The sequence below is a fragment of the Aquila chrysaetos genome, chromosome 5 (assembly GCF_900496995.4).
Source record: "Aquila chrysaetos chrysaetos chromosome 5, bAquChr1.4, whole genome shotgun sequence".
NCBI classification, from domain to species: Eukaryota; Metazoa; Chordata; class Aves; order Accipitriformes; family Accipitridae; genus Aquila; species Aquila chrysaetos.
The window spans coordinates 4953907-4978533 of NC_044008.1; the positions used below are offsets into that span (position 1 = coordinate 4953907).

The window sequence follows — 24627 nt, forward strand, 5'->3', positions numbered from 1 at the left end:
ATGGGTCACAGATCAAGGGTACCAACAGTGTCCCTTGGATAGATGCAGGCAAGTAAACTGAAGCATTTGCAAACACGCAGCAGGTCCCAGCTTCAGTTGAGTTCCTCCTAGCGCAATTAACCTCAAAGAAAATTACAGTCTGGCACACTACCATTGACAAGTTGCCAGGCTTGTGGTGTAGCCAACTGTTTAACTGAGTGTGTGGGCATTTATTGCCTGTGGGAAAGGTAAGGTGAAATGAATCTGTGGTTGAAACAACTACATTTTACTGCATGTCTGCAAAATACCTGCAAATCCGTCCTCTTGTGGACACATTCATAGCTTGGAACATGCTTGTTCTATAACACTGAATTGCAGGCTGATAAAGGTCCTTTTTCACCATGTTTAGTGAAGCTGGGGATAATAATGGTAATCACAAGGTGGTGAACCTATAACTGGCCCCTCTTTCTCCTAGTTATACCAATGTAAAACTTCTATGTCCCCCTCTACCTGGCCAAAGGTACCATAAAAATCAGCAAGTCAGACTGCTCAAAGGGCAAGCCATTTTGCTTCCCAGTAAACCTTGCAGATATAACCTGTTCCCCAGGCTCTTCTGGCTCCTGTTAAAAGCAACTATTCCGCACAGAGCTTACTGTCTCTTTGCAAATGAAGGAACAAAGCTCATGAGTACAAAACCAGTAATTTCCTTGCCAGTGGGACAGCAATAATGACGTGCAAAGTCTTGACCACATGAAGAATTTTTTTATCATCGTGCTCAAGAGTTGTTTCTTCCTGAACTTTATCTCCCTGCCAGTGCTAGAAGGTGACTGTCGCAAAGGCCTAGATTCTCAGTGGAGGTGGACTGCTGTAACACATCCTAGTCTGCTAGACATCACCAGAGTTCAGAGGCTGTGAAAACTGCAGAACGAATATGCACGTTAGCTGATCTTCCCCACAAAGCTAATATATATCTCAGTGATGTGAGGGGAATGTCTCAACGGTCTTAATGATTTGATTTAAGCTGATCAACCAGTCTCACTCTATGTTTTTGCAACTGGTTCTGGACATCTTGTTGCTTCAAAGACTGAGATATCTTAGGAAGAAAGGGATGGCATGAACATATAAAAATTCTTGTAGGAAAAGGAAAACCTTGGGAAAGGAAAAGAAAAAATGACTCACAATTAGCTTGTGGGAACTGCAGGATGCATGAAATCCTGACCCCATATGAGTCACTTTGCCATTAACTTTATGAAAGCAGTTGAGTGAAGAATACAAAATCTCCTCGAGTTACTATAGAAAAGGGTGCACAGCTGATGTCTCTCATCCTTGCTTATACAACCCTAAAAACTGTCCTTTGTCATAATTACCGCAGCTGACCTGCAAGAGCACTCTTTACAAGTGCTGACTGTATTTTTAGCTGATCTTGCATGTGACTCAGTAGAGAGAAATGAGGAAAGGCAGTCCCATGGGAATTCCCAGCTCTCTACACACCACCATAGATCACCACAGCTGCAAGAGTCCCAGAGAAGAAACAGAGGCATTTCCTCTGCTCAGATGTATCCTGCCACCAGGGGGACATGTCTGTAATTTAACAAACATCTTAATAACAACAACAATTGGGCAAAAAGGCCACTGAGCAGACATGGGTCATGGCTGTAACTGATCACACTTTCTTAGTGTACCAAAAGAGCGATATTATTCAGCCAGTCCTAGATTTTGGTCTTTCCTTGACTAATCTGTGTGGGGTTTTTATGTTTTAGGTCATAAATCGATGAAGTTCTGTTTTCTGGAGCAGTTGAAATCAGAGAAGGTTAAGTGCTTCCTGCACATAGCACTCTTCCATAACATACCAGTGGTTCTCCATAAAAAGAGTATATCTGAGATAACAGGGCAAAAAATTCGGTACACCCTCAACAAATGTTCTGGCTAGACACTTCTCTCACTTCGGGCTCAAGAGGCACCTATTTGTAGCTAATTAGCCTGAGATTCATGTATGTTTAGCAGTAGGAGCTGGCTAGGCTATGAAGTAACCTTCAAGGGTTAATCCCTGGCCATGTTGTTTCTAGTAAGTATAAGAAAAAGAAATACTAATATGCTCAGGAGTAGAATAAAAGCTTTCATAGTACAAGGTTAATCTGCTGACCCAAGGCACTACTTGCACAGCTCACACTAGCACCAAAGCCCTTTGGAGCCTTAATCTCCCTGGTTCAGTGCTGTATCACTGACTCTCTGCTTTCAGCATGCAGGACTGGGTGCATTTTTGCAGTATCTGTTTATTCTGCGAGGCAAGGCAGACATTTTTTAGCAGAAAGATAACAGAAAGCGAAGAGCCAGGCTCTGTCCACAGGATTTTGTAAAGATTCAAAGGCATCTTCATTCAAGACCTCATTCAGCATAGTACTAGGTATGTTTGTTAACAACTCTCTGTTTGCTACTCCAGTTACTGGGGAAGATGATTAGGAGCCTTAAAAGTCATACTCCATTTTAGCTCACAGTGGAGATAATTTGATTTAATAGGGGACACAGCTTCTAAATTAAGATTTGTGACCACCACTGAAACCAGATAGTAAAGTTTTTAGCAGAGAGAGAAAGGCATATATACCCCCAATGTCCTTGTTCAAAGACAGAGAACTGTCAGAGAATGACCACGGTCTGTGTTTGTCAAGGACATTTGGGCTAGTGTTCGTGGCCAAGGAAAAAAAAAAGGCTCTCAAATAACCACACTTTCCAGAAATATCACGTTCCAGGTAGGCAACCAAGAAACAAGGAGCCTGAATGGACGAATTAGAGCTCCTTAACTGGCCAAGATACAAGTCCAAGCCATTGGCCTTCAGTCATTCTAGTAGAGGTACAACATCACACCATCCATACAAGCTGAAGCTGCCTCATATTGGTGTCAACCTATGTGGAAAGTGTCACTTTCCACTGTCGTTAGCTCAGCCATGGTAAGAAAGTAAAAGGTAAAGATGTGGCCATCCTACAGGGAGAAGCCAACTAACTTCTCCTATCTCATGCCTGTGGGGCAAGTCTTCAAATGGAAGGAAACAATACTAACCCTACAAGGACTTTTCTCCTTTTCTGCACAGATATATAATATGGAAACAGGACTTACCTCTCCAGCATGAGTGCAGACCTGAGATATATCTGTCAAATCATTCAGAACAGAATTGAAGTCTTAATTAATCTCTGCTTCTAGTTTAGACTGCTAATACTGTGTTGAGAGAGAGAGCATATTTCCCCAGGCACGGTCTGCTTCTAGTTTAGACTGATAACATTGTGCTGAGAGAAAGAGTATATTCCCCCAGGCATGGTGCCCTTCCAAGCCAACTACTTGGCTCCTGAACTGGAGGTGGTTTCCATCTGTCCAGCTTAGAGAATTGAAGAAGCAAAAATGATTAGGCACCAGCCTGAACCCTTCATGTCAAAGGTCAATTTTAAGCATTGGTGATGTGCCCTTCAGCTTGGTATGTTGGCTCATGTCAAGATCTGTGCCCTGGAAAAATGGCTGAGATTTGTGCTGAAAGACTCAGATTCTCAAATAGGACAAACTGACCTTTCTTTCGACAGAACCCATTGAGATATATATTGCTAAGGGTTTGCCAAGGTAATTTAAAGACAGCAGTATCTTTTCTCTGCTGTTAAGCTGGATACAATGGTCTGCTGAATGCACTTTGCTGGGAATTCTCCCTATTCTGCCTCTCTTCAAACTGCCCAGAACAGAACTGCCCAGGACAATCCTATCTGCAGCATCCTAGCTCAGTTTTGACAGCACTGACCTTCTTCACAGAGTGATGAAGTCCTCTGCACTTCTTGTTCCCATCCCATTCCCACTAACATGATAATTTCTCATTGCAGGTAAATCATCTCACCTTGAGGTTTTTCAGAGCCTCCTCTCACCTCAGACATAGCAAACATTTTGCAGAAGACCCCATCTGGTGAGATGAAGTCTGAACCAAGCTCTCTGCAACTCTACAGCCAACCAGTCTATAATAAATGCAAGGACCTCACCTGTTTCAGTTTCGTTCCCACCATGGAAGCACTGCTGTCAAGCACAAATACAACGTTCTTTGGCAATGGAGGAAGATCTGTGGGGGCGAAGTAGTGCACGAAATATCCATTAAGAATCTGTGGAAGAGCAAGGAAGTCAGGAATTGAAGGCAGATCATGATGCGATGTTCCACACATTATGGGATATTTGGTTGGGCACACCTGATCCTGCTTTCAATGTCTTTGGCTACGCTGGAGGATAGGAGTGCTCCTTAGTATCCCTCTTAATCCTGGTCCCCTGTTTATCCAGACTGGGGGACCCTATTGGAGCTCTCCATATCTCCTTCCATGGTGGACATTGGGGTTTCCTTCCAAATGCAGTAAGGATATAATGTATGTACCCAGGGATCAGAACCACAACATGCATTTGGGGAACTGGCCTTGTGGCCAGATATATACAGCCAGTATATTGAGAAACTGAAAAGCAGATACAAAAAAGAAACTCAATGAAGTAGGTAGCTGTGGTTTTTAAGTACATCTTGTGGCTGCCAACTGACTGGTTTTATTCTGGATAGTTCTTACAAGATGGAGAAGTAGGCTTCACTTGGAAAATATTTTCTAGGACATTTGGAGCATGCAAGACAATTGAACCATCTCAGGTATAGTTAATAAAACAGAAAAGATGAGTCATGTGTACAGTACCTGAACATCCCCAACACTCAGCTCCCTGTTGACATCATATCTAATTATGAAGTCTCCCAAAATGCCATTTCGGGCGATCCTGGTTTGCTCGACAACACTGGGATTGAACGTAACTTTAGCTAAGGTTTTGGTATGTCCAACTACAGTAGAAGGAGGAGGAGAAACATCACCTGTTCAGATAAAACCACAATATTACAAGTTTTTCCCATTGTCTTACAGATGTTTAAGCACAGCACACACAGTATTACTGTGGAGTCAGGTCAACTAGCATAGTTACATACTGAAATTAAAGATTCAGTTCACCAGTAATAAAATAAGAACTTAATAACACCTCCCCTCTAATTCTAAACTGAAACCAAGATTGGAGTGCTATCAGGGATATAAATGTTTAGGCAAAATTCCTGTGCTCACTTCTCTTTGGAGGTCACTGAACTCGAAGGCCATATATTCTCTGTATGACTGTTAATTGCTTTTTGTAAATAATGAACACACAACTTCAGACATGTATGTGATATTCATTCCAGCCAACTCTAGACATCTAGAATGCAGATCCTATACCTGAGATCCTGCCAGTCAATGCAAGTATGATTCATTTGACCTGTTTAAACATTTCTTTTAGGATTAGATGAATCATACTGCAGATTTCTCCCTATTGATTATAAAGAGTTCTTGAGGTGACTTGTTCAGATGTACTGTAGGCATGTGAGGTGGGATTGATCTGACTGATTGCTTGATCTGACAAGCGTCTTATGTGTAATGTCTACATCTGAACAAGTCATCTTAGCTGCCTTTATGTTCGGCAAAGAGTTGTCAGTATAGTTGCTGCAATTTCACTCTTGCTGATTGAGACAAAATCCAACACTTGCTAGTGCAGTCATGCAAACTGCATCCCTGAGATGTAACTCACCCTAATCTCTGAGAGCCCTTCCTGAGTCAATAAAGAGAGATGTGCCTTTCAGAGGGCCTTTCAAAGAAGGACAATAATTCAGGTCTGAGTCACCCTGAAGGAACCTCTGCTTGTCTTGTTAGCTGTGTTCATTTTCTAACATTGAGACATATGGAGATTCCTTGTTGTCTTTCTGTGTGGCCAAAATCCCACCTTACTCTCTTTTGGTGTGCCAGCTGTTCATTCCCTCTCAACTCCGTAAAGACCCTTACATGAGTCTGACCAAAGGTTAGATTTTTGGCCTTGAACGTCCCCAGATTTTGATGGCTTTCCCACTTATCCTAACTAGCTATTGAAAACACCAAAACAGGTTCTCAGCTGATGTTCTTCTCAGGTGCTTCAAGTCTCACAGTGATTATTCCAACGCTCCTCTGAGGCACAGAAGTTCTATTATATCTGCTCATCTGCTGATTAATATTGGGAATGAGCTGCTCAATTATACTGTGTGTGGTGGTCTCAAATCTTTGCCAAAGATGGCCCAAGAAGTTTGTGGTATGGCAGGGAAAAGAAAAGATGGGTGAGATTCAGTTCCAGTTTAGGTGTTTACAATGCAAGTACCTACGTCTGAGCTTATGTTCTAGGCTCCCATTATGCTCAATGGAGATCAGGTCAAGAGTGTCAAGGGAGATGAGGGTATGATACATCTGGCCAGACATCTGCTTTAGGATAGTTTTAATTATGTGCTATACCCCATTAACAATACTGATCACAATGACAAGGTGCAGGGAGTCTTGGAAAGACTGCCTCTCCAGAGGTTCTTATAACACTGTCTATGTAATGAGGAGTGGCACTTCTCCACCTTTGTAAAGTGCTTTGAGCAGCATTAGAGGAATGCAACGTGACATCTGTATGCAACATTGAACACAATCCACCTCACACCCAGATCCCACAGTGATTTAGAAAATCAGATACATATGGTTATGTCCATTTAACAAGTAGGAAAATGGAGGCATGGAGTGGTTACCTAACTCACCTGACTTCCCACAGGTCAAAGTGCACAGAAATGCCAGGACTAGGGTTCTTGTGGGTTTATAAAATGATTAGCCAAAGCTGTGCCATTTACTCTGAAGTGCTATGTACACTCTAGACTCCTCTAGGCAAAGGAATGAAAGTAAGAGTCATAAATCAATAGCACTCTAGGATGTTACTTCTGTGTTAATTTGGCTTTACTTTTATGGCTGTCCTGTGAGTGCATTTGAATAGACAAGGCACAAGACCATACTATTGAGGCAAGGAAGGGTTTTCTCATAGGCCCAACTTCTACACAATAAATTATAGCTGGAGAACCTGGAATGTGAAACAAATTCATCAGCAGAAGTGTTGACCAAGGAGGCTGAATGACAGATATTACTCAATTTCAGTAAAGTCAAGAATGGACTCTGCATCATGGCTTCTCTGACTTTGCCAATTCCAATCCATCCATCTGATGGAAACAGAGAGAGAGCTCCCAGCCAGTACACTGAAATCACTTAAGGACACTAGAGTTGGATCTTAAAGGGGGCTTATAAAATTATTACCCAGAGCTTTGACATTTTTTCTAAAATCTGTGTACAGTTCAGATTTCTCCTGGCAAAGAAAAGTCATAAATCAATAGCTCTGTAAGATTTTACCTCCATCTTTATTTGTTTTTACTTTTATAGCTGCCCTTTGATCTGATGAATCAACAGATGTAATATGTTTTTAATACACAATGCATCAGATTTCCTTGTATTGGCCTTCCTGGATTTTCCAGCTGTCTTCTATCACTTTCAAAATCCCATTTAACTGCCAGTGTGTGGGAAATGCCCAGAATTTATAGAAATGGCTTAACAGTTCCTTTATATTTTCTGATCTATATGAGGGTTTTACATTACTTCTCCCCAACTGCTGAAAAGCAAGCATTGTCGTTGGTTAAGCTGCCTGACCACATCACATCAGGGTTAGTGAAAGTCAGTCTCACACTGAAAACAGAAGCTCTCTCCTTATACCTCCTGCACATATACATCTGTGGCTGTGGCCTTTGGACTTCACTTCTGCGTTTCTCTGCCGTAAACACATTGATGGGTGAGCACAATACGCTGTGCGCCACAACAGCATGAGTTCCAGTCCTAGCATTTCTATGGACTCTGACCATCTGAAATTAGCCGAGTTAGGTAGCCACTCCATGCCTCAGTTTCCCCACCTGTTCAACGGGCATAATAACATGTATGCAGTTTTGTAAAGCACTGTGGAATCTAGATGGGATCATGTGGATCACATTGCATTCCTCTATTACTCCTCAAAACACTCTTTGGAGGTAAGAAATGTCATCCCCTGTAACACAGACAGTGCTTTAGGAACTCCTAGAGAGGAGGTTTCCAAGGCTGCCTCACATAGCCATTGTCAGTGACAAGAATAGCTAGGGAAGCTCTCCCATTTTCTTCATAGCCACTCATCTCCCATCTCCAGGACAGAGATTAAAACCAAAACATGGTCTAATAGAAAAGGTCCAAAATACCTGTTTTCCCCAGAATGATAGAAATCACGTCTGGAAGACAGGTTATCTAATTCATTCCATGTTCCCAGACCAAATCCCTTCCTACTTGGTTTTATGACATGGTCTGGAAACACTCCAGACCTCCAGTAATGGAAACTCAGTACCTGCCCTCGCCAGTCCTTTCCAGAGCTTCACTTTTTCACTATTAGACATTTTCGATGTCTAATTTACATTTTTCTTTCTGGATTATAAGCCCATGGCTTCTTGTCCTTTCTGTTATTGGCAGAGAAAGCACAGTATTCTTTTCCTCCTTGCAGCAACCTTTTATATATTTGAATACAGTAACTATCTCTTCCTCAGGTTTCTTTTTTAGGCAGCACTTGATATCTGGATCACAATTACTCTCCTCTGTTTATTAGCCTAGTTCTTTTCAAACAAGTGACTGAGAGAGGAAAATCTACGAGATATTGCAGAGTACAGAGCATGTATGAGCTCCAGAGACTTGAGCTGGTCTGTGCTCATACTGAGGTAGTTAACAGGGCCTTTAGACAAACTTTCCACTAAATTCAGCTAAAGAAGTAAACAGAGCAGGAAAAAAGCATTTTTCATACGAAACTGTAGTCCTCACATGATGAACAGTTAAACCTAAATTATTTTGGAGACTGGCAGAATCAGTATTAGCGCTCAAAAGCAAACTTCATCCTCCACTAACATGTGGAAACTTCTGGTCAACTGTGATAAGAAATAAAAACCCTTTCTGAGACCTATGACTTAGAAGAGAAAAAGTCATTCTCAAGCAGCCTAGTATCTCCCTGCCCAAGTCCATGACTAGTTTTCAGACCGCTGCACTGGAGGAAAACGATGAGGACAGTCATCCCTGAGGATGCTGGGTAGGACATCATTCAGAAAATGGCTCCATTCTGAGGTCACCAGAGAAGGCCAGGATCATTGGCCTCAACGTCTCCTGTTTTGGGGTTTGTATGTGACAGAAGACAACACCTGCACATGCCAAAAGATCACTTGCCAAAACTCACATGCCTGATGTCTTCCTTTGGGAAAAACACAACTCCCAGATGGAGCTGTGTGTGCAGGAGTCTCTGACAAAGGAAATATCCTGGAAAGACCTGTCATCATATTGTCTCTGCTCCATATTCAGAGAGGAAGTACGCAGGACTTTCCAAGAGCCTCTATCTATAGCAAAGCACAGCTTTACTTCTCATAAATCACTGGAAGTTTGTGAAACCAAGTCAAATCTTTGTATCTTGGGCTCCTACAGCCAAAAGCAGGGAGAATTGGACACTTCACTGCTTCTGCTCCTACTGCTGTGATTTCTGCACTGTTTTATAAATGGCAAAAAAAGTGTCCCTCACTCTTTCTCATCAAGGGACATCTTCATTCTATAGAGCTTTAAGTTTTATCTCTTCTGCTCATCACAGACTGTATGGATACTAGCAGTTTGGCTGGAGTGAAAAGTGCAAATCCTGAATGACCATTAAACAGAGAAATTGTTTTTTCCACTATGCTTCCTGCATGGTACATTGGCTCTATGGATAACATGTAGAAAGCACCACAAATGTAAGGAAGAGGATTGGTCCATAAAATAAAGGCAGATCAGCCATTCCTCCACTTTTGGTCATCTAAACTATCGTTTTGGGTTTTTTTCATTAGTTTTGCTAACAGTGTTTATTGCCACAACAGGTTGGCATTTCAGTTATGAACATCAGTCACTGCTGGTGCTCATCATCTGGTGCTGTGGATGACTCCAAAGCCATACTTGATTTTCAACTTAATTTTCCTATCCTACACTGGATCTTCAGGACCTGTACTCAGAAAAAGAATGTAGTTTCTTATCCAGGTCAGTCAGAGTCAAAATTATCTAAATGACTTATGAAGCTACATCTCATCCTTCACAATGGTTTCAGCTTGGTGGCGCTTTGGATATATTACTCAGAATGCCATTTACCTGATGACTTGATGTTACAATACATTTTTCACCCAATACTCTCAAGGTAATTTATTAATACTTATCAAAATCTCACATTTTATCATTAACCATGAGATATTATAGACATCTTTGTAAACATAGGAAATTGAGGAAGAGAGTTTTCATGACATATTCAAACTCAAACCAGTCAGGCAGTACCATTTTCCAATGTGCAGGCCTCCATTCCTTATTCGGTCTTTTTTTTAAGCCATGACCTCTCATTTGGGACACCACAGGTAACACAGCATGGCAGCATCTGGTCTGGCATCCTTTGCTGGCCACTGACTCACTAGATTGCTACCATGCTCTCCAGTCAAGTGATACTGAAGAGTTTTAAGCCACAGGAATCCAAGAAGAGATCAGACACTCTTTTTCCTGGTTTACTCCCAGTTTGCAGACTGTCTGCCAAGCAGCCACTCTTTAAATGTAGGACTCACGATTCACCTGTCTTTCACTTAAAAACCCATAGCCTTCCCTGGAGGTCTCACTGGATGTGCAGATCTCATGCTCTTGGGTCTTTAGGTGTCATATGAGCAAGAAGGCTTTGCAGGGAGGATCTAATGATTCAGATGTTTTTGGATCAAGCTTGAGAGATGACAGCTGACTGGAATATAGTGGATTTCCAAGTGAAATGCTCCTTGCCTTGGCCTCGCTCTCCCTAGGAGTATTCTTGTGGTTTCCATTTGTGTTTAGGAAGGCATGAGGTTCCTGTTGTCTGCTCCAAGTGTGATTGATCTTGTTGGCCACAAGAGGTGACAAGCAATAAATCCCCCCCCACCATCCAAAAGAAGCTGTCCTCTGCGACCTATATTAGACCCTTCTGAGACCCTCTGCCAATTCCTTTTTTTTTTTTGGTCTGGCTGCTGGTAGTGTCCTAATCTCCTCATCTTACTTTAGATCAGAAGGAAGCTCAGCAAACCTACTGAATTCATTAACCCTATACACTCATCTGAGTGGCACTCACCTGAGTACCAATGAAGACTTGATCTGGCAGAGACACAACCCACTCCTGACTGCCCATGATGGACCCCAAAAGTGTGTTTGGCATTTCAATGACTTCCATAGCTGCAATTTCATCACAACAAACAGTTTTCACCAACTATATAGGGTGATTCCAGATAGAAAGGGTCTGTAATTAAATTCTGGGCAAGGATGAAGCACAGGGAATCTGAGTTTCAGTTGCTTTATCCATCCTGAAATGGGACATCTATTTTATATACATTTTACTGGCTAGGAAGGATTATGGAATCTTAGAGCTTGGGCCCATTTTTATATGAGCTGTTTTAAATCTGAAGCACAGTGCCAAGAATGATCAGTGCTCACAGATTGCCATTTGGAGAGCAAGTTACGAGAGTTTTCCCTGTATGTCATTTACATACAGGAATTTCCATACTGCACTAGACCAACAGTGTGTCTGCTCTGCTTAGTCTGTCTCTAACCTTGATCAATGCCAGATGTTTTGCAGGAAACCATATGCCACAATGCACTGTGATACTTCCTGATAGGTGAAAAAGGCTTCTTGTCTCTCCTGATGAGGAGCAGAGCACATTTATCACACAGTGCATGGATGTACAGCAGAGAGACTAATTAGCTGTATGAAGTTTGACCTGAAGCTAGTCCAAGTCACTGAAAGCCTTGATTTCACTGTGATTTGGATGAAATCAGTAGGATCACACTGAGCAATCAGTTTAACTCCAGTTCACATGCTTTAGGATCTTTACCTGGCAGACATGAACAGCTCCACTGATTTTGCTGGCATTATGTCACTTAGAGTAACTGAGGATCAAGTCCCACAAGACTCTACATCCTGCTTCCAGGTCAGACTCACCCTCTTTTTTTGGTGAGGGTTTTTTGTCAACATGTAACAATCACAGTATCCTGTGCTCCTCGCTGTTAGTTTACACTAGAAGAATTACCTTTACACTGTCTGAACAGCGAGCGAGGACAGTTGGGGGTAAGAGTAGATACTCACACTGCACTTAGTGCTTTGGCAAAACATGGATTTTCCTCTTTGAATTTCCCATGTTCTAAAATGCAGGATTTCCTATCTGCGTTGGCAGGGATGGATGGAAAAAACAATTCACTTCAAATAAACAGTTCCCAGGAGATGCAGAGCCAGGGAAGAGCCTGCTCAAATGCCGAGTACAAGGCCTGAAGGCCCAGTTCAAAGCTTGTAAAGACAATAGCAAAAAAATCCTATTGAGTTGAATGGGATGAGCCCTATATTCATTAAGCTTCAAAGTTCTCACATGCTTATGCACAGATACCACAGACACAGTCATCTATAGAAAATAGAACAAAAGCCATCAGCCTTTATGATAAGACTGAATTCCCACCACTGAACTGCACAGTTCATAATCCTGAAACGCCTTTCATGTTGTAGCGATTATACCAGCTTTCGTGAACCTGGAGATTGCCCTGCCAGTGAATGAGAGATCTCTAAATAGGAATTGCTGATGGCCTGCAATGCTTAGAGACTTGCTTGTCACTCAAATGCAGCCACCTCTGGGGTGGAATGTACCTGTCATACAGTGAGTACAGCAAGAGTTAAGAAGGGAAAGTAAAAAAAGTATATTTCTAAATATAGGCATAGTTTGAATTTGCCAGAATAATTCATGTTTAATGAGCTGCTAGCATTCATTTTTCTTCTTGTCTTCATGAGATGTGTCCTCTAGTTTCTAATACAGTCTTGATCCTAGACAAGGCTGCTTTAATGCTATGTTGGGGGTTTGTTTAATGCCTCATTTGGAGCAGAGGGAAAGTGAACGAAACACCGGTCTACACAATCATCCAAGATTGCCTTGGAGAACTCCCAACACCGCCAGTCCAGTTTTTTGAGAAATGATTAAGGCCCAACAAGTAACAGAACCATGGGTCATAAAATCTCTGCTTACCTTCAACTTTCCCATTGCCTTTATGCTTGCTGTTTCGGAGAGGAGGCACTTCCAGGGAAACTATGCCTGAGTTCTCCAGGATGTTCACCTCCACTCGTAACCTCCCCACCAGCTGCTGGGGCCGGATGCTGACTGTATACTCATATTTTCCCAGTCGCCTTTGCAAAAGCTCTTCATAATGCAGTAGGAACTTGGCCTGCATCTTGCGAGGAATGAAGACAGAAGCTTTGAATGTCTCATAGCCATTCTCCCTGGAAGGAAAATCCAAAGACACCTTCACACCCCATGCACATCACACACCACCTCCTCCAGTGAATGATGAATCTGGATTTTGTTGGTCCAATAAAGGTATTATTTCCTATCATGTGAAAGCAGCAAGAAAGATAACATCATAATTCTTCACAAAGCATTAGGCACACAGGAGGTTTCCACTGGAGGAAAGATCTTAACAGACTAGATGGCTTCTTACAGAGAGGAATATGACAGACATGTATAACGTGGAACAGGGCCAGAGGAAAGGCTGTCTCTTGGTTTCTTACACAGAGGATTTGCTAGACCCATATTTAATTCTTGACTTTTGCACTGTGGACTCATTGCAATATCTTAAGCAAAGTACAAATGAATGCCTCTTCCCTAATATTAGCTGTTTATAGCTACATACTCAATGGGGAGAAATAGGACCCCTAAGACAATTCTACCACTGGACACTTCTCTTAAAAGGACTCTTCTCTCCAGTTGGCCACAGTGTGACATTAGTTACCCAGCGTTCAACTGACAGTCAGCTTTCCGTTCGCTAATTTGAAGTGAGATGAATTCCCACCTTTAGCCTTTATTGGCTTCGGCTGCCCTTCTGTTAAACAGTGATAACCTAATATGCTCTACCTCCCATACAGTGCACTGTAGTGTCCAGCTACCAGGCACTGATATGATGCCAGGCACTATTTGTGAATGGAAAATAAAAAAGCCACATAACAAGAATGGAAACTTTTAATGCCATGTAAGGGTAACTTCAGAACTCACTGATGTGAGATTTTGCTGATGCCCACAATGTAGTGAGTATTGAAAAGGATTTGAGACTTTTATTTCCCTAATACATATAATAAGATTTTATTTTTTTTTAAGGTTAGCCTTTAGGGCAGTTGGAATGACATCTCTGGCTGATACCAGTGGCCTAACAATGACAGGTAGTGATCACCTACAGAAGAGGATGCAACAGGACATGACAAGAGAAATACAGTGCTTCAAAAGAAATACAGAACTCTTTCAGGTTCTGCCAGTCTGTGTCTGGTTCCTCAGACAGCATCCTTTGCTAAAGATTTCTGATGGACTTTTCCTACCATGAATTCGTCTAGTCACTTTTTGAACCCACATTAAGTTTAGCATCCACAATTTCCAGTGGCAAGAAACACAATTTATGTGAAGAATATATTATTTTGGCCATTTTGAACCTGACATCTGATTTCATTTAATTTTCTCTAGTTTTTCTATGAAAGACAGAAAATAAAAATTCCTTATTCTACTTCCACATATCACTCATGAGTTCAGATCTCTGTCAGACCTCTTCCTCCGCACAGTTCATCATTTCTCTGGTCTGAAAATCATAGTCTATTCAGCTGTTTCTGATCATGTGTTCATGCTGGAATAGTGCTACTATCCCAGGTAACTGAGAATAGTGTAGGATTTTCCAGAGCAGCAAAATCCATCCAATGGTGCATATCTTTGAGAGCTATTTGGGGGAATTTGGGCACCTGTGGAACTAGAGTGCTGCTGAAGAAGTGCATTCAGGTGAACATACAGGCTTTTAGATCATTAAAGGGATGAGAGTTTCTGCCAGTGCTTGGCCAAGAGGACTAAACACAGTCAAGCACTGACAACAGGGCAAGTAAACGTGACTGCAAAAGGCTACTTGTGGTTCTACCACTGGCTAACTTTGTAGTCTTGAAGTTTTATCACCTCATTGAATTTCTGTGTGCCTTAATTGTCCTGTCTGTTATTCAGGAAGTAATAAGATTTCTTTCCCTCTCAAGTACATCCTGGAGCATCTTGGAAGTAAAAATATTGTGTAAAAGGGCTAGAAAAGGCCACGTGCAATTTTACATGACTTGGAGTATGGGAATGACACCAGGCAGTGCAGATAATGTTCTATTTAACTGGTTCTTCCTATAAATCCACAGATGGGTATGCCAAAGCAGCCAAAATAAAGACGGGAGGAGAGTATGTCGCTTCCCAGAACACAGCCAAATGCACAACACTTACCTTCCATCTGTGGGGCTTGGAGGTTTCTTGTGCCTTGCTTTGTCATCGCTGCTATGTTTCTTTTCTTTCCCTGTGACCTCTCCATAGTAAGTCTTGTTGCCAATGCTCCTGGAGAGACCAGAGATGTCAGCATGACCACTCTGCACCCACAGACAGTGACAGCTGTGCACCTTGCTGCAGAAGGGTTCACAGACTGTGCACATATGAATAGGCTAAGTGTGCTGCTGGTGTAACTCTCCTAGAGTCCACCCAAGTCACTGAGACAGAAGCCAACTTAGAAGTTCCCTGGCTGCTTATACCAGCAGAGTACATTTTTAGTCCAGGAGTTTACACCTCTAAAATGCCAATTCAGTAGGTAACCTCCAAAGCATAAGGATGCAAACCGGAAAACAAAGCAATTGCCAAGAATCCCAATAAGCACTTTTTTTTGTCTGGTCTAGGATCCACCATCTGTGTCAATACACATCGCAATATTCAGGATGACTGCTCTCAATTAGCTCCCTCCCTAACTAAAATGCTTCTCCCTGGGAATGAGTTACAGGGCCATGGATTCCATAAGGAAACAGCCCTTAACATATATTTTGGCTGGCCAATGGCAAAAGACTGTTTTTCCTCCTATTCAGCCCAAATAGAAGTCTTTCTAAAAGAGCTGGTCCCCTATCTGCTATGGTCAGGTCTGAAGCTGTGGCCCCAATATCTACGCACAGGGGAGATCTGAGCATGACCAAACCAAACATGTTTTTGAAACCAAGAGCTTAATTTATTCCTTAGTAAGTCATTTCAGTATGAGCTTCGTTGCCCTCTGCTTGCTCTGTTATACACAGAGAATGACTAGCACCTCCAGCAGCAAGTCAACCTATCTGCTAGTTGGAGTTGACTCTCCTCCTCCATTGACAGTATGGAGAACCTGGAACAACAAGGAGCTTCTTAGGCACTACAGTCGGTTAGGTGAGATAACTATTATGTGCCAGTGTTGCTGAAACTTCAATTGGAAAGGTTTCTGAGGGCTAGGAGAGGTTTTTTGGTCCAAATCAAAGAGAGAGGAGGAGAAGGAAGTTGTTAAAACACACTCAGATGGGAAATAGAATAATTTTCTTCCCCATGTACATTGAGGGCTTCAATCTTAGCATCCTGTTATCCAAGGACTTGCTCTGTGCTTTGGGGCCATGACCAGTCTTGGGTGGAGTACAGTATGAGTGTTGTTTTATTTTTCCCAAAGAAATGCAAAAAGCCCTACTGCAGACTAGCGAGTTTTTGAAATTTCAGAGAGCTATCTGTGGGATGGGAGAACCATTGTCCACTCAGCTGTCAGCATTACTTACTTACATGGTAAAGTTGGAGATGAAGGCTGCAGCTGGGATCTGCATCTCAAACACACCTTCGCGTGCCTCAGATCCGCTGTTCACCATTGTGCATGACACCGTGGTGAAAGCATACCGAGAAATGATTGTGGATCTCACAGTGAATTCAGACATCCGAGGCCTGGTTTCCTGTAGGTATCAAAAGGTTATCTATTAACAGTGACAGCCAGGTAACTCACCCTTTCAGTGTTTCAATGGCTTTAATACTTAATATGCTCAAGCAAATAACCACCCTATGAGTGGTGTAACACCCTATGGGGAGTATTAGACTCCCCTATGAAAAACAGTCAACAGCAGGCAAGGTGGGCTTGCCCTTAAAATTTCAGGTGAGCTGCAAAAGGTAAACCAGAGATGTGGCACTGCCTTTGTTCACACACAAGAGCAAAGGCCACAGTCATTCTCCAATGCCTGGCAAGGGTCCAGGAAGGATGAGAGCTCTGATTATGCCAGCCTTTATGTTGTGAAACACACTGATGAAATCCACCTGTATCCTAAATTGCACCCTTCAACTCTGACCTTTTGAGACGATCAGGATTAGTCCCTTATGGCCTGGGAAGAGAAGCCCAAAATATGTCCCCATAGGGTCCAGAACTGATGTCTGAGGAACTGCCCCATAGACTGTGCACAAGAGCAGATGTAAGACCTCTTGAAAGACTAAGGTCACTGTGTATGAAGCATCATCTTCAAATTCATACAGTCAGATCTGTAAGTTATGTAAACAGAAAAAATGCTGTCAATGTAGTCGACAGTCCTCCTCTGCTGAGAATCCATCCTAGAGGTCTCAGGCAATGGATGGAAGAGATTTAATAAGAAACACTGACACCGTGATGTCTCAAGTAAAATATTTTAAGCCTTTTAGCCCACACTGGATTCTTTCCAGCAGAGAAGCAGCAGAGACTGCAATGAATGACGCATGATGTAGCAATGGAAGCTGAAAGCCAATTTCTGCTTCTTGGGAATGTGTTTTTGTGCAGAAGTCCTGGGTTGCAGCATTTCTCCAGTCTAACTTGTTTTTTGACAGCAACATCTCCAGGGACCTCAACAGTTTTCTTCCTGGAAGGCTTCAGTGTATTTAACTGTAAACAGCCCACGTAAAAAAAAATCTGCATGTTGCCTTAAACAAAGACCAAACCATCAAAAGCAGAAGGAAACTAAAGAGTAAAATACCTTGCAAATACAGAGCAACTTCACTAAACCAGAGACTTCTTCCTATTGAGGTTGATAAAAAGTCACAGTCACACAAGACTTGTGAAGACAAGAACGTGCTCGTCAAATGTACTTCCAGGATTTTTTTTTTCCAAACACAAGTAATTTTGACAAATTGCTTAACAAAGGGAACAAGTGTTTGTATGAGCAAGTATGAAACAGGAACATTCCTGCAGTAGCTGATGGCATCGGAAGCAGTAATAAGTGAGCATCCAATTAACCAAGATGCTGGGCTAGTGATTTCCAAGCAAATGGAATAATGAGGATCCATTGGAAACAAACACAAAACTGTCGAGACACTTGGAATAAAGCCCCACCTGCCCACACTTTCAAGGCATGGAAGGACTCTGATAAATGTGTCTCAAATGAACCTAATTGTGATAGATAAATAACAGCTGGAGAATGTGTGATGTGCTCTGTATCCACGTACATCCTGCTTAGGAGAGGCTTAGCTCATATGGAGCACAATGGCAAGAAATTAGCACTTTTAGGGTGTGATTTGTCTCTCTGATTTCAGACAGCTCAGTGTGTTGGATCTAGACTAGAACACATCTGTTCAGATCTAATGTCCCCCTTTTAGGCCACTAGCGGTAATTATTCTGTTGCTGTTGATTAGAACTAGACCCTGCTATTCCTAGGACTTTCCCTGATATATAGGCATGGCTTTACAGTCTCATTATCCTGAAGGTGGAGTGGATGGGGAGTTTTGATCAGAAGTAGTGTTGTAGGAATGTTTCCAGATGTAATGAGCTGATGTTTCTTCAGTCTTCCATACCACTAATTGCCTGTGGCATAGCAAGAGATATAGAGGATTTAATAACAGAAGTAAAAGAAAGAATCTGAAACTACAGCAAATTCTTTGGTTCCAGATCTTCTGCATCCATTCCCATGTTCTGCATTTCATCATAAGCTGTGGGTTCACACATACTTGACAGCTCAACAGCAAAAGAGGATCAAGCCCTTTGCCTTTTACTTGAGATACAAATGGTTCTGCAGTGACAGATCTGACACCGAGTCTAACACTGTGAATGCAGTGATGGATTCACCTGAAGTTAGAAAGTCTTCAGAATATGACAGAGGACATGGATTTGCCCTTGTTATGACAAGAACATAAGGATGGTTGTAATGGGTGAGAACAAAAGCAATTCTAACCCTGTAGCCTATCACTGGCAGAGATCAATAGTACCTGCTTGGAGAAGAGTGTAAAATGAGTCCAACCTGCATGGATACTACCCAGAAATATTGTCTCAGTTTTCAGTAATTTGTGGCTGAAGGAACTCCTGAACCAAGGGTGATATTTTTGTGCTTAGTAAACCTCTGTGGATTTTCCTCCTATGACTTTACACAGCTGCTTTTTGAATCCATGTAAACTTTTAGCATCCACAACATCTTGTAGCAAAGAGTTCCACAGCTTAAAGACATTTTATATGAAGAACCACATCACTTAGGGTTTTTTGCTGAATCTACTATTTGCTGGCTTCAACTGATCTCTGTCATATCTCTCTTATCCCACTGAACAAGCTCCAGCTCTGATATCCTCACAGACTGAGGAACAGCAAAAACAAATGAAAAAAAGGCATTCAACACCTCTTCCTCCTCCTGGTGGTTAGGAGTTACTGTTGGAGAAAGCAAACACTGAATAAGGGCATTACATACAACTGAGGATGAAAGAACTGATTCATCTTCCCATCCCTGGAAGGGATTTGCCATTCCTTGTATACAGAAAATATAAACGGTGGGGGCAGAGGCAGTTTCCAAACAGGTTGCTAGGTCAGGCTTGGCGGGCAGCCCAAGTTCCAGTCTGCGACTCTTGTGCGTTCCCTGGAGCTCTTGCACAATCCATCAGCGCCTGATGTTCTGACCTACAGCTGCGCAAATGCCTGTTTGTTTTCTCCGCTTTTCATTAAGGCCTTCAGAAGATGAGAGGCAGCACAAAGGGAAAAACAAAACAAACCATTTGTTTAATATTATTATTACTGTGATTTATTATCCCTATTAAAAATAAAGCTAGGGAATGCCAAGGTGGCAGATTAGCACACAGCTACGAGGCAGGTTGGCTGGATGTTTTATGAAGGTGTCCTGGTTATGATGATGAACTGGGAGCTGAAATTTTCTTGCCAAACAAATGATTTTATGCTTGTTTACATCAAATGGAAAAGACAGAAGAGAGCTGAAGATAAATGAAATATACTCCACGTTTTACCTTTATCAGTTGCTTTCATCAAAACAAATTGACCGTATCTCAGATTAGAAGTAATAAACTGGTAATAAGAGTGAGAGTTGCTCTCCTCTAGGCTGCTGATTCAAATCTGTCAAAGATCAAAGGGATCAGAAGCTATTAACATGTGATGGCTGCTCAGTGTGTGAAATGAGTTCCTCCAGTTCTCAACTGGGAAACCCCATCCCTCAGAAAAGCCAGAAAAATAACTGGCCATGAACAGCAATTTCACTGGCTGCCTCTTTAGCCAAAGTTTTGATCTAAGCTGTGCAACTCTCAGTGCAGCAATCTAGCCAGATCTCATAGATTTGCTGTACATCTAAACTCAGGTTCCCATGCTGAAAGAAGGATATTGGCTTCCTTGTTTTCTTCCTTTCTTCAGTAAATTTCGGACAGAGAACAGAGATCTTCAAATTTCAAAGCAAACTCTCCCTTTCTCTTCAAATTCAGTGAGATTTCATCAGGCTTATGTTCACTGCATGGTTAAGGTTTGCAACATTGGATGCTCTCTCTAAATCTGAGGTGAAGAAGATGGATTGGGAAGTATTAGAAGAACCTGTACCTGTTGCATTGATCAAAATGCAGAATTTTTACCTAGAATCTCACTCTACCATCACCCACTGACATCATAGTTCTTTCCTGGGCGCAGGAATGCACACACATATATACATAGAGCAAGTGTAATTCCCGTGAGGTAAAATAAAGACAGAGTGTGATACGTACCAGCCTCTGCAAAAATTTGGCCTGTCTTGGAACACGGCGTGCAACCTGCAAAGAGTTAAGGGAGTTAATGGAGCCTAGTCAACTTACAGAGACATGTCACTTGTTTAAATCCAGACATAGGTTTGCGTGACTGATTACTCATGGCCAGGTTCAAATGTTCCTCTGGTTAAAATTAAAACCTGAATCTCTTCTATATTAACAGACCCACTGATCAAAGCTCAGCAGTGGAATGCGGCTCTCGCAGGCGAGGAGGTACTGTGTGTTTTGCAAATGCTACTTGTCAAGAGACCCTCTATATGAAGAGAGGGACCTCAGTCTTTAGACCTAGACCTGGATGCTATGTCTTGGCCCTGGCAGTATATTCCCTTATAGCTTCCTATGGAGTCACGCAAAGGCTCTGTGTCACTGTCTTTGCCCCGTTGCATGGCATACGGCACATGATGAGAAGGGCTGCTAAATGGTCCACAATGCTCATCAAATGCCACGCAGGGCCCATCTACATCCTCAGGTAAGTAAAAGCCAAAGCTCATTCCCCAGTCCAGTTGTGGTCTTCACCTGTGCAAGAGCGCTCAGCACTCATCATGGGTTACAGACACCGGGCAGGGAGAGGGCTGAGGGCATGACAAGCCCAGTCACCTGAGACTGTCCTCGGCTCAGCACAGCTCACTTCGAGCTAGAGCAGCAACCAGGTTAACACCTAGCACCCATGTGGTGGGGCTTAGCAAGCATAACCCCATTCTGCTGCACATATGGACCTGCTCCAAAGGAGGACTTGTGTAAATTAGTGTTATGGCTTCAGCTTTATCGATATTACCTCAACAGCAGATCTGTTGCCTAAAAACCCTCCACAGGTACTGTGAATTTATTGTGCAGTGACAGAGAAGCACTAGTTATGTGCAAAAAGGGAATAAAGATATTTAAACTCAGCCACAGGTTTTATTATGAAACAAAGTGCTTCACCTACGACAATGCAGTCGTAGTCATTGTATTGCCCTTCACAATAACAACTCCTCTGACTTCTTCCCTGCACATGGTGTAAGTCTCAGCTTAGCAACATCTCCAAATCAAATCCCTCCCCAAAACAGAGAGTACAAGTCTCTTGTCAATGAGGGAAGCCAAGCGACTTCTTAAAATGTCAGTGAAACTCCAGAGAGCAGAGGTATGCAATGATTTTTTTTTTACCTGATTTGCCCTTTCTGTTGATTTACACTGAAATAACAGCAGTCCTTGCCAAAGAGATGTTTTTATGTCTGTTTATATCATGCACTGAAAAGCTCAGGAAAGCCCAGTGGAGAAATTAAAGTCTCCTGTGCTAGAATCTTTATTACTCCCTTCTGCATTATATTAGCCAACATCTTGTAAAATTAGAACCAAGGGAAAACAGCCCCCTCGGGAAATTCTCAATGGAGGAGAGGAGAAGAGAGGAGAGGAGAGGGGAAGAATTCTCTGCAGTTTAAATTTTGGAAGAAACTTTCTGTCTGGGTCTGTTATTTCAGGCAAGTAAAGCACCTCAGGAGTCTGCTGTGAGAGGCTGCAGAGTCTCCATCACTGTAGGTTCTTCCAAACAAGCCAGACAAATGTCTGTGAAGTTGGCCCTGCTTGGAGCAGAGGCAGGGATGAGAGATCAGTGGTCCTCAGTACGTTTTTTTACTGAAGGAGTACCTTTTGGAACAAATCCACCTGTCATCTTGTATGGAATGGTCACAGTGGATTTTACTGACTAATTGGTGAAACTGGAAATTTGGTTACTGGTTTTATCTTTCCCCACCACACACACATTTTGTTTGCTTGCTTATTTGCATAAGAAGGCTTTGTATGACTTGGTTCCTTCAAAAGTGTCCTGGTTTTGGCTGGGATAGAGTTAATTTTCTTTCTAGTAGCTGGTATAGTGTTATATCTTGGATTTAATATGAGAATAATGCTGATAACGCACTGATGTTTTTAGTTGTTGCTAAGTAGTGTTTAGACTAATCAAGGATTTTTCAGCTTCTCATGCCCAGCCAGCAAGAAGGCTGGAGGGCCACAAGAAGTTGGGAGGGGACACAGCCAGGACAGCTGACCCAAACTGGCCAAAGGGGTATTCCATACCATGTGATGTCATGCCCAGTATGTAAACTGGGGGGAGTTGGGCGGGAGGGGGGATCACTGCTTGGGAACTAACTGGGCATCATTCAGCGAATGGTGAGCAATTGCATTGTGCATCACTTGTTTTGTATATTCCAATCCTTTTATTATTATTATTGTCATTTTATTATTGCTATTATTATCATTATTATTTTCTTCCTTTCTGTCCTATTAAACTGTTCTTATCTCAACCAAAAAGTTTTACTTTTTTTTTTTTTCCAATTCTCTCCCCATTCCACCACAGGGAGGAGGGGGGGAATGAGCGAGTGACTGCATGGTGCTTAGCTGCTGGCTGGGTTTAAACCACGACAAAAAGCTACCTTCTAAAGTCTTGAGGATAACCAGCAGACATCGGTGAGTAGCTAAGGACCACCAAATAATTGTATTCTGTTTGCTAGGACTTCATGACTACTGCCAAAGCACTGCTGCAGGGTTTGTGATACTGATCAGTCCCAGCAAACTGTTTTGAATCAACCAGCTTCCCTAGCATCATCTAATGGAACAATTTCCAAGTTACCATCAACCGTTAGCTTTAAAGCCTTCCAAAGCACTCATTAAAGCCCAAAAATTGCTAGTAATGAGCCCATGGATGTTGCCATCTGCTGATCTTTGCTTAGTATGCAGAGAATAACCTAAGCAGTAGCAACCCAACTACCTGTGAAGAGCTGTCCAGAAGAACTACCTCTAGCACACGGTAATAACTAGCAACCTTGTCAACTACCTTTCCAGAGTGGTCAATCATTGGATAAGTCAATAAGTAATCCACACTCATTGCAAATACCATGATCCTGCAAAAACCTGTGTCTGTACTCGTCTTTGTGTAGGAAGATCCTCCCAGAATGTTAGAGTTAAATGTGGCCTTATACACTCTCCTGAATCTGTTCGTTTATAGTGTAGTATCTTGATCTAGGGAAGCACCTGCCTGTTCTTAACCTGGCTCATGTGTTCAGTGAAGCTCAGCCTTTTAAATCACAGCCTCCCAAACCACCACACACACTCTCTTGCTAACTTGCAAAGAGTTCATTCCCCTTTCAGCCCTATTTCCCCAGAAAATCTACGCCGCACAATGACACAACATTAACAACCGTCACTTGCAGAATACATTTTTTTTTCTCTCCTGGTCAAGAAGCATTTTATAAGCTGAAACTCGCGTGGTTCATTTCATCCAGCATGAGTTAAAAATCAAGTACGGTGAGGCTGAGACCATAGGCAGAAAAACTTTCCTCCGAGCCTGAAATACTCCGAATTACTCAGGCTGGCGCGCGGCCAGGACACTGCGTTAACTCCCTTGTCCCTGCGAAACACCTCGTCAGCCCAGCTATGGGGATGTCGGCTTTGCAGCCATCCCCTGGCCGTAGCACCCATCACGGGAGGGTGCCGGTGCTCTCCTGGCTCAGCACCTCCAACAACTGCCTTGCTCCTCAGCAGCAGCCTCCCACGGAGCTCAGCCTCAGCCGTGGGCACGCTGCAGGGACGAGGGCAATAAATGCAGTTTTAGCAGACCGCCCCACGTGTTGACACCGACAGTTAAAGAGGGGCCAAGCCAGCCCCAGCCGCTCCCGAACCACGACCCCCTTAAAACCTACTTGCTCCATGATGCTGTAGTCCGCCATCAGCTTCTCCTCCAGGTACCTGGCCATCAGCTCCGAGTCGGGCTGCCCTGCTGAGGTGGAGAAGCCCCAGCAGAGCCACAGCCAAAGGATCATGGTGGAGGGGGAAGCGCCGGCCAGGTGAAGAGGAAAGCCCTGCTGCCTGCAGCTGCTGCCTGCGCTGCCAGACGGGGCTGCGAGGA

General features: G+C 42.7%; 1 protein-coding gene across 1 annotated transcript in view; it reads right to left on the reverse strand.

The window, feature by feature from the left end:
• The window catches only part of ITIH5 (inter-alpha-trypsin inhibitor heavy chain 5), a 49605-nt gene extending 24978 nt beyond the window's left edge, over nucleotides 1-24627 (reverse strand). Inside the window, exons 1-7 of the mRNA XM_030015714.2 lie at nucleotides 24422-24627; nucleotides 20712-20756; nucleotides 16530-16693; nucleotides 15204-15311; nucleotides 12948-13198; nucleotides 4669-4838; nucleotides 3988-4104 (exon numbers count right to left, since the gene is read on the reverse strand). Of these exons, the coding sequence (XP_029871574.1) occupies nucleotides 3988-4104; nucleotides 4669-4838; nucleotides 12948-13198; nucleotides 15204-15311; nucleotides 16530-16693; nucleotides 20712-20756; nucleotides 24422-24541 (975 nt within the window). The 5' untranslated portion in view covers nucleotides 24542-24627. The remainder of the gene's footprint in view (nucleotides 1-3987; nucleotides 4105-4668; nucleotides 4839-12947; nucleotides 13199-15203; nucleotides 15312-16529; nucleotides 16694-20711; nucleotides 20757-24421) is intronic.